We start from the raw sequence: 14387 nt of genomic DNA on the forward strand, positions 1-14387 counted from the left end.
AAATTTAAAAACCAAATTTTTAATATTTATTTTAAAACAAAACACAACAAATTGTTCAGTAAGTACGCGACAACAATGGTTGTGTGCCACCACTAATTTTTAACATAAGCATATCGTAACCTGTAACCCTTAATGTAAACTAATAAAAAAGAACCACTTGCATGCTTAAAATGTAAGGTTAAGCTGTAAATTACCTAGAAAATTATTGTGCATCAGATGATATTTTTAACATTCTAAACTCTAAATCCCATATCTGACATATTTATGCAATTTTTTTTTTAAATTACTCTACTCTACTGATTATTAAAAGACGGCAAACAATTCACGTCTATTTGGCAAGCATCATCAGTATGACACATGTACCATATATATGGTAAAAAGAGCCAGGCAGCCCTCCCACATGAAATGCAGATTCACACATAAATCTCTTTTCTTTTTTGTGATCAACAAAAACACTCGTACAAAGGAATATTAGATCTACCATCCATCAATCAAAATAATAAAGGAAAAAAGAAAAGGAAGGGGGATATTTGGCACGTGTGCACGAGTACATCCGTGCAGACACATTAGCTCTAACAGACTAATTACTTGGAGTCAGCGCCATTGCGGCTTTTGATACCCTGGGTTTTTGGAAATAGAAAAAAGGTCCAGGTGATGATCTCCAACACAAGAGCTATGAAACCCAAACAAGAAAGGATCCCAACATAAGCCCACTTCCACTTCTCTGCCGGACTTAGAATACTGATGCCTTGGAATATATTCACCGCAATCAACGAAAACAAAGAGTAGCCCAAGAAATGGTGGTATATGTGCCAATACTTGCGGTAGTCGTCGTTCCTCTTGGGCCTCAGCCATATAGCCAGCATCTGAAGCCACACCAAACAACAACAACAACCGTTAGGTGCAAACATGGCAAGTGTGCGAAATCTAGGCCGTTTATCTGGTTAGCTCCAGATGAACATGCCCTGGTCCACTCATCCCGTGAGTGCCTGAGCATGGCTGATGTTCTCCAGCTAAAAAGGGAGTTAAATGATACTTAAGCAACATGACATTTGATATTCAGGCACTCACAAGTTGCACACGTGGCATGCATGGACTCAAGTTAAAACTAATTAATTGCAGAAGGACGTCAGACTGGTGAACAATCCTGACCATCAATTCATGGGTACTTGTTTGTCGAAATAGAACCGTTGGATTTTGGCACCTGCCATGTTAGCCCAATGACAAAAAACACCCTCCTTTATGCCTTTTTTCAAAATGATGCATTTAAATATGATAGTAAAAAATTCACCTTGCCGTTAATTTATTGAGTGGAAAAACTAACTATGATTAAGTTAGTAAATATCTTTTTGAAAATGCCAATAGTATCCCTCTCTCACATCCCCAACAAAAACCCAAACACAATCCTAATCTCTCCCCTCTCTTCTCCCAAGATATAAGCCTAACCCTACCTTCTTATAAAACCCTCGCCCTAAACCTATTTGGGATAAAAAGGTAATTTTATGTGGTCAACAGTCACCTATAATAGCCTTGACATGGTTCAATAACTTTCTGCCGGCAGAGTTTGACCCAGAGTGGTCTGAAGGGGTTATTTAGGAATGCACACAAGGGAGGGTGTTATTGTCGTTAGGGTCAAAGGGAAGCTGTTATATGTCAAAACACCTTTCTATTTTTAACCTTCCAATGTATGTCCACCAATACTCAAATAATCAAAGAAGCATGAATATCGAATTCATTATACCGTGAACCAATTAGTTTGACTTATATATCACACATGAAATTTTGGGCCTGTTTGGATAGAGTGCAAGCATTTGACTTAAGTGGGATGAAATTGACATTAGCGCCGGGAAAGCAAACACTTCATATTTGTTTGTTTTGCAACAAAAGTATCTTCAAAAAACGTATTTCCTTTTCATATGAAATTATGTGGATTACAATTCCACGTAGAAAAACATTTTTTCTCTTCAAAGATACCATTTAAAATGTTACATTAAAGATGAACTCTTTTATTTTCATTTGTCTTTTGGGAATTTTTTTACAAAAAAAAGAGGAGAAAAGATTGTACTTCCTTGTTGAGAAGGCATATGCAAGCAAACCATTTGCCACAACATTCTTCACTTTCCAAATAAGTGCAAGCGCCTTGTTGATATAAATTGAATACCGTCACTCGCTTGCATTCTATCCAAAAACGCTCTTTCAAGCAAGTTTTTATTGTTTGCACATCATCCATCACTCTACCAAAGTATTAAAGATTTTCTCAGGAATAATTAAAAGAGGAATGCTACTTGCGTCTGGCCGAAGTGTATTTGCTTCACACATGGAAATGAGACTCAAACCCTAATGATATATTGTATGTGTTCCAAAATATTATTTGTATATTCATAATGGCACATCTATATATTTACCAAAAAAATGTATGGATGTATCCATTCATAATGTCACATACATATAGTTGTCAAAAGACGAATGCATCTACTACATAATTCCATCCATATATGCATCATAAATATGTAACTTTTTGCAAAAAATGGTCACCTAAAGTTCATATATACCCAACCTTAGCTTAATTGCATAGAAAAAATCTTCTCATCATATTCTCCTTTCTTTGAATTCCTCTTATTTCGTAAATAGCATTATATTTTATAGTAATGAAAATAAATGATAGACACCATTCCAATACTAAAACCGGATACAAACTTTACTAGAGCTTGGACTCGATTGAATCTCGAGGATGGTATGCAAGATGTCTGTTACTCCAATTGGAGGTAAAAACTGTCTTAAAAAAACGGCGTTATAGAGTGCTTCTCAGCCAAAATTCTTTAAATGGGACATCCATTGAATAACAAATCTAACATGATATGCATAATCTACGACTGACACATGTTAGGAAATAAGATATGAATGTGTATACAACTATACATATACATATCTTACTTAACAATTCTAACCTGACCTATTGACAGCCCTACATCCATGATCAGCTTATCAGGTGTTCCTGAGTGTTGGTTATCCAAATTCTATAGGCCCAATCAGATGGTTAGCCTTATTCAATCGATGTGACTTTTGTGCTATGCTCCCATCTTGAGTAGGACTAGAATCCGTAGACTTAGTAGATTAGTGAATATGCATGACACATGGGCTATGGATGAGTTGACAAAATTTATTAAACTACAAATGCAAATGATTATTGTAGCCCAAAGTAGATGAATTTACTTGCAGAGTAGCCACGCCAAAGAGCGTAATGCCGAGAATCCTGTGAGTGGTGAAGGTGTAGTTCTTAGAGCTATTGCCGAGAGATATCCCAATTGCCCAACCGATGGTGCCAATTACATATGCCATCACCTGACCCGGAACATGAATGCGAAACCACCTCTCCGACTTGAAAGGAAACGACTTGAAATACCTTGCCACGATGATTGCGAGAGGCAAGATAGTCCCCCATCCTATTATATTTAGTACTCCGTGCACCTGTGCTAACGACATAGTTTTAGGACTTGGATGAGTCAAGTCGATGGGGACTTTGTAAGAAAGCGATCTGGTTTGATAGCACTAGTTGCCTAGAAGTTTCGCCCTTGACTCGGACCAGTCGGTCGATTTACATGCCACTGGACTTAAAGACTGCTGGATTAGTCCATCCGAGTCCAGAGAATTTAAGTCATGTTCTCTAATAAAAGGTTGATAAAATTACACTTAGAAATTAGAAAGGTTAAAACACAGATGCAGCTTCTAACCCAAGCTCAATGGGGTCCGCATTGATGTTTTTGTTATATCTAATCTGTCCAACCATTTCTCCAACTTATTTAAGGACATGGGCTCAAGCAGGAGGGAGAACCAAATATCAAGTGATCTATACTAAAAGAAACAATTGAGACAGGAACGACTATGGTTGAAACCTTTGTCAGGCCACAAAAGTTCTGAATCAGGTTGATATTTTGTTCTCTTTATCTTAATGAGAGTCACCTTATGAAGCGTTGCACAGTGAACCCCATGAAGCCTTCAATGGTGGCATTTTTCTTGCCGCTTGATTTTTGAATCTCTCCTTACTTGGCCCAGGTCCTAAAATGAGCTATAGAAATGATTGCATGGAATAAATATAACACAAAAATCAAAGTGGACTCCACAGGCGCCCTGGGTTCATATAAGTTTTTCTTTTTCACACGCGCTCACATATCCCGCATTTAAGCCTGCATACTCACACCACTGTAGGTGCTCCAATCCATGACCTTATGTTGAAACTCCGGTGAGTCTACCACTGCGCCATTGGGTCACAGGAGATTCTTTAACCATATGTAGAAGGCAAGTCGCAGGTATGTGTTTAACCTTTGGATTTTTATATTTAAAAGTTAAGAGGTTTGCTGGATGTGTTTAACCTTTCAATTATTATATTTAAAAGATGGAAGTTTGCTAGAATCCACATTGACATCGAGACTGTAGACTTTGGATATGGGATTATCTTTTGATGATCCAAACCGTTTATACAGTGGTCCTCACCTCGGGTGGGTGATAACCACAAAAAAGAGAATTCATGGATTAGAATATTTGGAACCTTTGATCATACTCTTTTCCATGAACGTGGATGTTATCTGAACCTTTGGATAATCAAAGGTTTCAAATATTTCAAATCCGTGACTTTTTAGTCTTCATGCATCCATCGTAAGTTTCATGGTATAATCATTAATTAGTTTGGATGATTGAAAGTGACCTTGATCCAACTAATAGTGCGATGGGAGCAGATTAAGTGAGAACCTGGATTCACCGAGGCCCCTGACTGTGGGGCCCACTGTGATGTATGTGACTGCATCCACGCGGTCCATTTGTATTGAAAGCTGATTTTAGGGCATGATCCAAAAAATGTAGTTCCAAATCCCACCATAGTACAGGAAACAGTGGTGATTGACCATTAAAAACTTCTTGTGGGCCACAAGCTTTGGATTAAGATGATATTTGTGTGGTCTCTTCATCTAGGTGTTTGTGACCTTGTCAACAGGTTGGATGGCAAATAAACATGCCGGTGGAATTCATAAAGTTTTTTTTTTATCGTGGGGATTCAATCACGGCTGTTTCAAAATGGTTGGACGGTGCGGATTTAAGGCGCATGCATCACTGTGAGACCCATAGTCAGGGGTCTCACCCACCTCGGTGGATCGGAAACGGATTGGCTACTCCCCCTGCCACCAGCCCCGTGGCTGATGGTCGGTGCTCTGTGGGCCCTACCATGATGTATGTGTTTCATCCATTCCATTCATCCATTTTTAAAGATCATTTTATGGGTTTATATAAAAAATTAGAGGTATATAAATCTCAGGTGGTCCACACCACATGAAAACACTAGTGATTGGATATCCACCACTAAAATCCTCCTAAGGTCCACTGTACTGTTTATTTGACATCCAATGTGTTGATTTGGTCATACAGGCCCAGATGAAGTGAAAAAACAAAAATCAGCTTGATCCAAAACTTTTATGGCCACCAAAAAATTTTTAATGGTCGACGATCATTCAACACTGTTTCCTGTAATGTGTTCCACTTGAGATTGCTATATATCTCATTTTTGGTATCATATAGTAAAAGTTTCTGTAAAAATAGATGGACGGCATGGATGAAACATATACATCATGGTGGGGCCCACGGAGCACCGACCATCAGCCATTGGCTGGTGTCAGGGGGAGTAGCCAATCCGTTCCCCGGTGGATCCGGGGTCTCACATAATCCGCTCCCAGTCCGGACACATCACATCGCAGTGAAGTACGCTGGGATCTGATGTACCAAACTTCTAAACGTTATAAAGGTCTGCTGGGGCCACAAGGGTCTGGATGTCTGCTATATGCGGACACGGATTCCCTGACAAAACTTCCAGCTAACGGAAGCTAGGTGGGACCCACTATGACGTTTGTATGAAATCCACCTCGTTCATCCGTTTTTCCAGACCCACATGGCCCAAAATAATACAAATCTAAAACTCAAATGGGCCACAGGACAAGAAAATGCACTAGGTAAATGCGAACCGTTGAAACCTCCCTGAGTCCACCTTAATGTATATATGCCATCATACATTTCACAATCTCCTTATTAAGATGAACTGAAATCACAAAAATTACTCAAATCCAAAACTTACGTAGCCCCATGAATGTTTCAACAGTGGATGTTCAATCCTCTATTGTGCGGCCCACATGAGCTTTGGATTTGAGTCAATTTTCGGCCCATGGCCTAACAAGATCCGTAAAAACGGATGAATGAAGTGGATTTCTCACAAACATCACAGTGGGCCCCATCTAGCTTCCCATCACAGGAAGGCAATCCTCCCTGTATAGCAACATGGCTCATATATGTAATCTCCCAATCTTCAGTTTAAATTGTGTGGTTGTAAAAATCACGTTGACTCCTCAGGTGGGCCACATTGCAAAGAAAATTGGATTGGCCAAAAAAATAAAAAATAAAAAATTCTTCTTTTGCCGCCCATCTGAGAAGTGAAACAGCTGATTTTTTAAACAGATAATCATATCAGTGTAATCACTCCTGATGGAAAGCCAAGCCTACATGCCACCACTAAGCGTGGGTCCCACTTTGCATGCTATGAGATTTGAGCTTTTTCCATCATGGCTACACTATTTAAATCGTCTCCTTTGGTGGGCCATAGTGTATAAAACAAATGGATGGCTATAACAAAAAATAAATTCGTTCTGGCTATTAATTCATTTCTTTATATTTAGGCCTTTAAAATCTAGTTATTATCTCTCAATCTATCTTCTTATGTGTTTACCTTTCTTAGATGCTGACGGTGATGGAGAGCACTCTGAGAATGACCAGATGTAAGATCAACGGTCTCACGGCAATCAAAGTTTTGGATAGTGGTACGGTGCATCAACGGCTCCTGATTGATCACATGCTCGCCGATTTGCCACACGTGATTCAATCTCGATAAATTGTAATCGGACGTGGATGGAAAATCGAGTCTCACGAACATAGAAAGGTAGCCTGCCAAGTTGGTGATGTTCCTTACCTTAAAACCCACTTCTATTGGTGAAGATTGTAACCGGCACCCGCGCTTGGTGTCGCCGGTGATGTTGAAAGGCAATAATTCAAGAGAGCCGTTCGAACTTTTGAAGGCGATTAGGGCTCTGGTGCCCACCATTTCCGCACGCCTGCCTGGATTTACACCCCACGCCACCCACCCGGACTGGAACGGTGCACGGAAGAAGACGTCGACGGTCTTCTCGCTCTTGTTACGTATCACATTGTGGTAATTCCATCCAAATTCAGCTCCGAGAGCGTCTAATCTTCTGCATTGTGTGATTCTTCCATCATTCATGTAAGAAGTACCCTCGTCACCGCACACTGTCGAATGGGAATGGGCGTTGACAGAGAGGCGGAAGAGGGATGATGACGATGCGGCGGCGAAGATGAGGATAAAATACACATGAAAAGAAGGCATGTTTAGGAACTTCATTGGCCCCAATTTCCTGATAGTGTTTTGCAAATGTGAATGAAGGGGTTTATGTAGTTGGATGGAGTAAAGGATACTCATTGAATGGCCGTTTTTGGTTATTCTCTTGTATTTTTTACTACTTTCAAGAGTAGAAAAGCATGGTGATGGCAATATTTTTAGTTGTGAAGTTTCTTCCTTGTTGATGAAGATTGTAGTGATGGGCTATTTTGAGATACTTGCATGATTGTACAATTCATGTCCGCCTTTCTATTTTCTAAAAGAGACTGAGACTACAAGATCTAAAAGAGGACTTCAAAATCTAACAATATATATGTTTTGGCACAAAACAGCATAGTAACAAATGGACTGGATATTCACATGTTTGTAATAACACACCTATCTACTCAACACTGATGTATTGGTATCGATTCCCAAGTAGGATGTGGCTATTGGTTCCCAAGTGAGGTGTGACTAACAGTGGGGCGTGTGTACCAACGTACTAATAAATAATAATAAAAAACCTTTGTAATGATATATCTAGGATTTTGACCAAAGTAGCCTTGTGGTATTGCTAAAGGCCTGAAAATTAAAAGATTTAAACAAATGGCCTATATATCTAGCCTGACACAATTTTAAAAAAATTTTGGGACAACTACGGTGTCCGTGAGAAATCCACTTTGTTCTCATGTTTTGCCAAATCATTTTATGACATAAGCCCAAAAATGAAGTAGATCTAAAGCTCAAGTGGGCCACACAATAGAAGACAATAGAGATTGTACGCCCATAGTTGAAACATTCATGAGGTCGCAAAAGTTTTGGATCAGGCTAATATTTTCATTTTTTCAGTCTATCCTCATGGTAAGGACTTTATGAGCATTTGGGTCACTTCATGAACAATATGCATTGTATATCAACATCACAATGGAGCCTATACAGGTTTGAATGGTTGGCAACCCTTTTCCATTATTTCTATTCGTGTGGCGCACTTGAGTTTCAAATCTATCTAATTTTTGGTCTCATATCTTAATATGATCTTCCAAAACAGATGGATGGAGTGGATTTCTCACAAACATCATAGTAGGCCCAACATAGCTTCCGATGGTATGAACTTCTATAAAAGGCTTTTGCTCTCAAAATTTGCATTGATGGGATGTCACGCGGATTGGATAACAGGACCTATCTAGAAATAGATGGTCCCGTGGAGTCCACTGTGATGTATATATTTTATCAACGCCGTCCATCCATTTTGAAAGATCATTTTAGGGCATAAGCCAAAAAATGAGGCATATCAAAAGCTCAAGTGGACCACACCATAGAAAGCAGTGAGATTGAAAACCTATTATTGAAAACTTCCCAAGGCTAATGAATTTTTGAATGTAACTCATTCTTTGGCCCATGATATTAAATTAAATTCTGAATTTAATGGATGTAGAGATTTGATACATATCTAACGGTGGGCCCCGCAACCCTTAACACATGATAACCCATACTCTTAACACATGACAACCTCGACCCTTAACACATGATAACCACAACCTCGACTCTTATCACATGATAACCTCGACCCCTTAGCACATCACAACCTTAACTCTTATCACATGCCAACCATGACCTAGACCTTGACAACCTGGACATTGACAACCTCAACTCTTAACACATGATAACCGCAACCCAGACCTTTAACATATGATAACCTCAACCCTTAACATATGACAACTAGAAAGAAGACCCTTAACACACAACATTAACTCTTAACAAATTATATATGTTCATTGTCTTCCAAGGTATACATTATAAAATCTAAATTCTATCTCCTTCATTATCTTTCACGTGACACAACTATTCATCTTTACCTCAAATTCATTCTAACAATTATTTCTCCCCACGACAACAATCATGACCATTCCTCTCTATTTACAACCCAAAATAGCTTCTACCTCTAAAAAAAAAACTATTATATTAAAATAATAAAAAATTTTTTTATTCAAAGTATCTTTCACCTATCAATGGCTTCTATCTTTAAGAAATATGATCATCGGAGTAAAAACAACACTCGTTTTTAGGGCTAGAGAAGTTGTTGGCGCTACCCATATGTCGGAGAAATTTATGATGGTGACCATACGTCAGAAAACAGAATTTGAAGGGGGGGTGGGGGGGTGGAGTCCTAGGAAAATAACAAAAGAAGAAAAAGAAAGTTTGTATGAGCACTAGCCTCCAAGAAGAAGCAATTTCATCTCAATTTTTGTTTTAAGGTGTCAGGGGGCTACCTAGGACATTTATTTAAACCTTTCGATTTTTGGAGTGTTTGGCAATACCACAAAGCTACTTTGGTCAAAATCTATAATATAACACCAAGTAGAAAAAAGGTGTATTTATCAAAAAGGGTGGGTTGTGTAGAGATGAGGAAGTAACATAGTTATAAAGATTCATACAAGAGACAAAAGAAAAGAAATCAAATTGTGTCTTGCCCCGCTTGGAGGAAGTAGGTTCAAGCAAGGGCTTTGTAGGACCCACCGTGATGTATGGATTTTATTCACGCTGTTCATCCACTTTTTCCGGATCATTTTAGGTATGAGCACAAAATTGAGGTAGATCCAAGGCTCAAGTGGACCACATCACAAGAAGTAGTGGTGGTAATGACGCCCAATGTTGAAAACTTCCTAGGGCCCTCCATGATGTTTATTTTCCATCCAACCTATTCATAAGGTCACATAGACTTGGATGAAGGGAAAACAAAAATGTTAGCTTGATCCAAAACTTTTATGGCACTCAATAAGTTGGTTTTTTTTTTTTTTTTTTTAAATAGTGGGCGTTCAATCCCCAATGTATGGTCCACTTGAGCTTTGATCTACTTCATTTTTGGGTTTAAATTAACCTTAAAAAGATCTAGAAAAATGGATGAATGGTGTAGATAAAACCCACACATCATGATGGGCTCCACATATTCCCCACCTGCTCCATTACCATCCATGCAAGGGCAAGACACAATCCACTTTCGAAAGAAAAGGATGACAATAGAAAAGGAAATGCTCTAGCCCGCTTATAGTGCTATAAGTTAAAATGCTCAATCCATTGATATAAAAAGGTTTAGGACCGCAAACATTACACCTATCTGGCGAATATTAGCCATTTGATCAATAAAATTTTGGTCTGTTTGTCTGAGGGATGTATCAGGACTTAATATACAATTTAGATGGACTGATTGATTTATCCAAGTGAACCCATGCAAGCAATAACTAACACGGGGAGGGATTTGATGAGCATGACTACCGCCTTCCTAAGTAGATATCTACTCCAAATCCATGGAACTCTCTAGACTCCTCACTAAGCTTCCTCGACTCCGTGATAGATAAAAGTAGAAATAATTTTCAATAAATTCTAAATAAATCGATTGATGATAAAAAATAAAAATAAAAAGAAATTACAATCTTTTAAAAATTGAGCTCAAACCTATGATAGAGTTCTAGACTCAAAACTCCTGACTTATAATAAATAGTAAACTTACTATTTATAGAGGGTCTCCATTCATACTAGACTTCCCAGTTTTTGCCAAAAATAGTAAGGGGCCAATTTATCCTAACCATGTTATTATCCAAACTTTTAAAAGCCCTTTGTTTTTTTTTTTTTGTTTTTTTTATGTTGGGTAGGGTTCCTATCATTCATAGGATCAAAAGTTATACCTCAACTAAAACTTACTAGAGTAAAAATGAAAATTAAATGGACTTTTGATCGAAAAACATGGATTTTTCATTTGACATGGCCCAATGAAAATGTGGGAGATGAAAAATCCTTATTTTCCAGCAAGACTCTTTAATTAAAGTTCTTAAGACCAACTGGTTAGACCATTAACTAGGGTTCACCAAGTTAATAGCTTCCAACCTTTAGTGAATGTGCAACATCCAATCCGTCCAGTCAGTTGGTCCCATCATGATAATTTCCATACAAAACATCAGCCATATTTACACATTTAATGGCCAAACTTGTATCTTTATGTTTATCAATGGCTGAAAACTATTTTATATGGAGTGGCACATGCACATTTGTGTATGTAAGGCTTATTTCTGATCATGAACTTATACCTTCTCAGTAAAATAAGCCTGCTTTACTCATCTCTTCCATCCTTCTCGACAATTACCACAGTTACCGTACCGGAGCCTAGTTTCCTCCCCCCAAGTACATCTTAGATGATGATCCAACCGTTCATGTTCTGCATTCTATACTACTGGCCGGCCATTAAATGAAAATTTGATTTTATACGATGAACATGGAAATTAAAAAGTTACTTTTCAAGTGACTCATATTCAAATCTAAGACACGACGTCAATCATCAATGAAGTATGATTATAAGATCACAACTTCATGTGGTTGTAGTGAGAACATGAATGGTTCCGATCAATCTAAGGATCCAATCGGGTGTGAAAATCTGTTATAATGCGGTGTGGTGGTAGGGGGCACCCTACCCTATCAAAACACTAAATTAGGCTATATTGTTCTATCTCTGCAGGACATCGAGATTCTAAACTGAAATTTTTAGTAAGAGAAATGATCGAGTGGACTCGGTTGAAGGAAACCTTCCCATACACCCAAGTGTATTTGTAATCGTTGTCATGTTAATCACTTATCTGGACCGTCCGTTAGGCCTAGTCTTCTCTTCTCCTGCTACGATGAAAAAATCAATGCAACCCGATGTTCGTATGGACTTATCCTCTATGAATGATCTTGTTCATTTGATTTTATATTCCACTCATTAGTAATGGTTTGGATCATCTGATCTGTATGATTCTTTCAATGGAATCTACTAAGAGTAGACTGGACTTAGTGGACGATATGGATGGGTGATATGGACCCACTTCTGGAGCCAAAGTGCATAAGGATATTATATATGTATCCTCTTTGAATTATTGGCGCTGCACAATGGGGTTCTGTCCTTTGCGACCCACAGGCCAATGTTAATGGACCGGATCCAGGTTGGGGCCAGACCGAGTTCCGTCAGGCTATGATCATAGGGCCTACTTTGATGTATGTGTTCTATATTCACTCCATTTATCCCTCTTGTTTTTTCTTTCTCATTTTAAGCCGTGGGTACACGAAAAAGCATATCTAAATTTAAGACCGACCCACCGTGTAAAACAGTGGTGGTTGAAAGGAAACATAAATATCAACTTGATCCAAAACTTTTGGGGCCTGATAGTAAGTTTTTAACCGTCAATCATCACCATTTCCCTCAACCTGAGATAGATTTGAATATGCTACGGTTTTTTATGCAGGGATGAATATGATGAAGTCAATCAGTATCTTTCTCAACAATGACTACTCTGAATCCAAGGAACTTCTCGGACTCCTCATATAAACTTCTCGAAACTATAAGCAGAAAAGTAAGTAAAATAGAAATAAATTCTATAAAATTCTTAATTTCATTCATTGAAATAAATGAGTTCATGGCCCTTTAATGAGATACTAAGCAATAGAAGAAATTTCAAAATCAAATTACCGCTAAAACTCTTAGAATTCGCAAAAATCAAATTATAGCTAAAACTCTTAGAATTCACAGCTTACTATAAATAGTGAACTTACTATTTATAGACGGTCATGATGTCTATTAGTACGCATGATTTTCGGCCAAAAATAGTATCTTATTTGGCTTTACCACACTGTTCTTCTAATTATTCTAAACACTTTTCACGTTGGGCGCAACTCCTAAAGCCTAATCTACAAAGAATTATAATCAAAGAAAAACTTATTATAGTAAAAACATATCAGAAGAGGGAAATGATCGTCAATCTAATGGTATTTTACAAATTTGGCACGGGTAACTCAGCATAACGGGGTTGGGTGGCTAAAGTAGCTCATCCTACCCAAAATCATATAGGTATGTCAAATAACTCATTTCAGATTGTGAGATACATCCGATTTAAGGTCTAACGGTGTGTATCACTTCTATTGTTGACCGGGCCTCTTTTGATCCATCTTGACTATGAAACTGCCTGCAACATACTCTACATCAGTTTTGGACTTACTCAAATGAATAAGGAAAATGGATGAACAATTTAAATATACAAAATATATATCAAGGTGGGGTGGGTCTACGGTAATGGCTTGACGGAATTGGATCAAGGCTGGACCTGACTGAATCTGATCCCCAATGACCATGCTGCTCTTTTTTTTATTAAAATCAGTGATCAGCAGACGCATGCACTTTACACCTTGCATATATGTGCTTCAATGCAAACCATAAAAATCATCTTATCCATGCAGATGATGCTGAAAAAAAAAACATTGATCGGATTATCTTGATCATTTGATTGGATGTCATTAACTGGATATCTACCTCAAAAATAACCACTCGTTCAAATTTAACCAATGGATTCTTACTCTTGCTCCGGTGGTAGACTCCTAGGAGTTTCAACACCCGGTCAAGGGTTCTAGTAGTGTTTTTAAAAAAAATGAAAAGAACAAAAAGAAAAACAATGCTAGATATTTGGAGATTTGGATCGTACAACAAATTAAAATTTTTTCATCTTACTATTTGGATGGTCTGGATTGAGGAAATAACATGCCACACATACTGTAGAAGTGTGAATGAATACGGATGGAAATTGTCAGCCAGCGTATCATTTGTCTTCTCCTTTCTCTCCACAAGGTAACTCGTGTTTCACGTGTCGCCCGCAGGGGAGTTACATGATACTCGGGCAGCGTATGGTGCTTGATATGCCGTCACTCATGAATTCTACATGTGGCATTAATTGGATAAAATTAAACCAGCTAAATTCTGGAACTCACTGTCTTAACGTTACAGTCACTAAATCAAATTGTTTCCACCACGTTAAGATGTCAATTGTGGATACTTGTACGTTGAAGTAGGATCATTGGATTTTCTCACTTTTAACCGTCCAATAAATGTCCACCAATCTGACAGTAAAATATTCATTTAAGACATGCTTTTTGTTTGCGGTGCATCTAA

General features: G+C 38.1%; 1 protein-coding gene across 1 annotated transcript; it reads right to left on the bottom strand.

The window, feature by feature from the left end:
* Positions 1-393: 393 nt before the first annotated feature.
* Positions 394-7476, bottom strand: LOC131238699 (cytochrome b561 and DOMON domain-containing protein At5g35735-like). The gene is made up of 3 exons (XM_058236315.1): positions 6761-7476; positions 3214-3468; positions 394-866 (listed from the first exon to the last, which is right to left on the bottom strand). The coding sequence occupies exons 1-3, from the start codon at positions 7445-7447 to the stop codon at positions 585-587; spliced, it is 1224 nt and encodes a 407-aa protein (XP_058092298.1). The 5' UTR covers positions 7448-7476; the 3' UTR covers positions 394-584.
* Positions 7477-14387: the final 6911 nt, after the last annotated feature.

Source organism: Magnolia sinica, chromosome 3, assembly GCF_029962835.1.
Source record: "Magnolia sinica isolate HGM2019 chromosome 3, MsV1, whole genome shotgun sequence".
In the NCBI taxonomy this organism is placed as follows: Eukaryota; Viridiplantae; Streptophyta; class Magnoliopsida; order Magnoliales; family Magnoliaceae; genus Magnolia; species Magnolia sinica.

Bases quoted from the DNA above. Each gene is read 5' to 3' on its own strand.
- LOC131238699 (XM_058236315.1), bottom strand. From the start codon at position 7,447: ATGAAGTTCCTAAACATGCCTTCTTTTCATGTGTATTTTATCCTCATC. The intron at 3,469-6,760 runs GTAAACACATAA...TCGTTAGCACAG, and splicing joins ACCGTCAGCATCTAAGAAAG to GTGCACGGAGTACTAAATAT. The intron at 867-3,213 runs GTAAATTCATCT...GTGTGGCTTCAG, and splicing joins TTGGCGTGGCTACTCTGCAA to ATGCTGGCTATATGGCTGAG.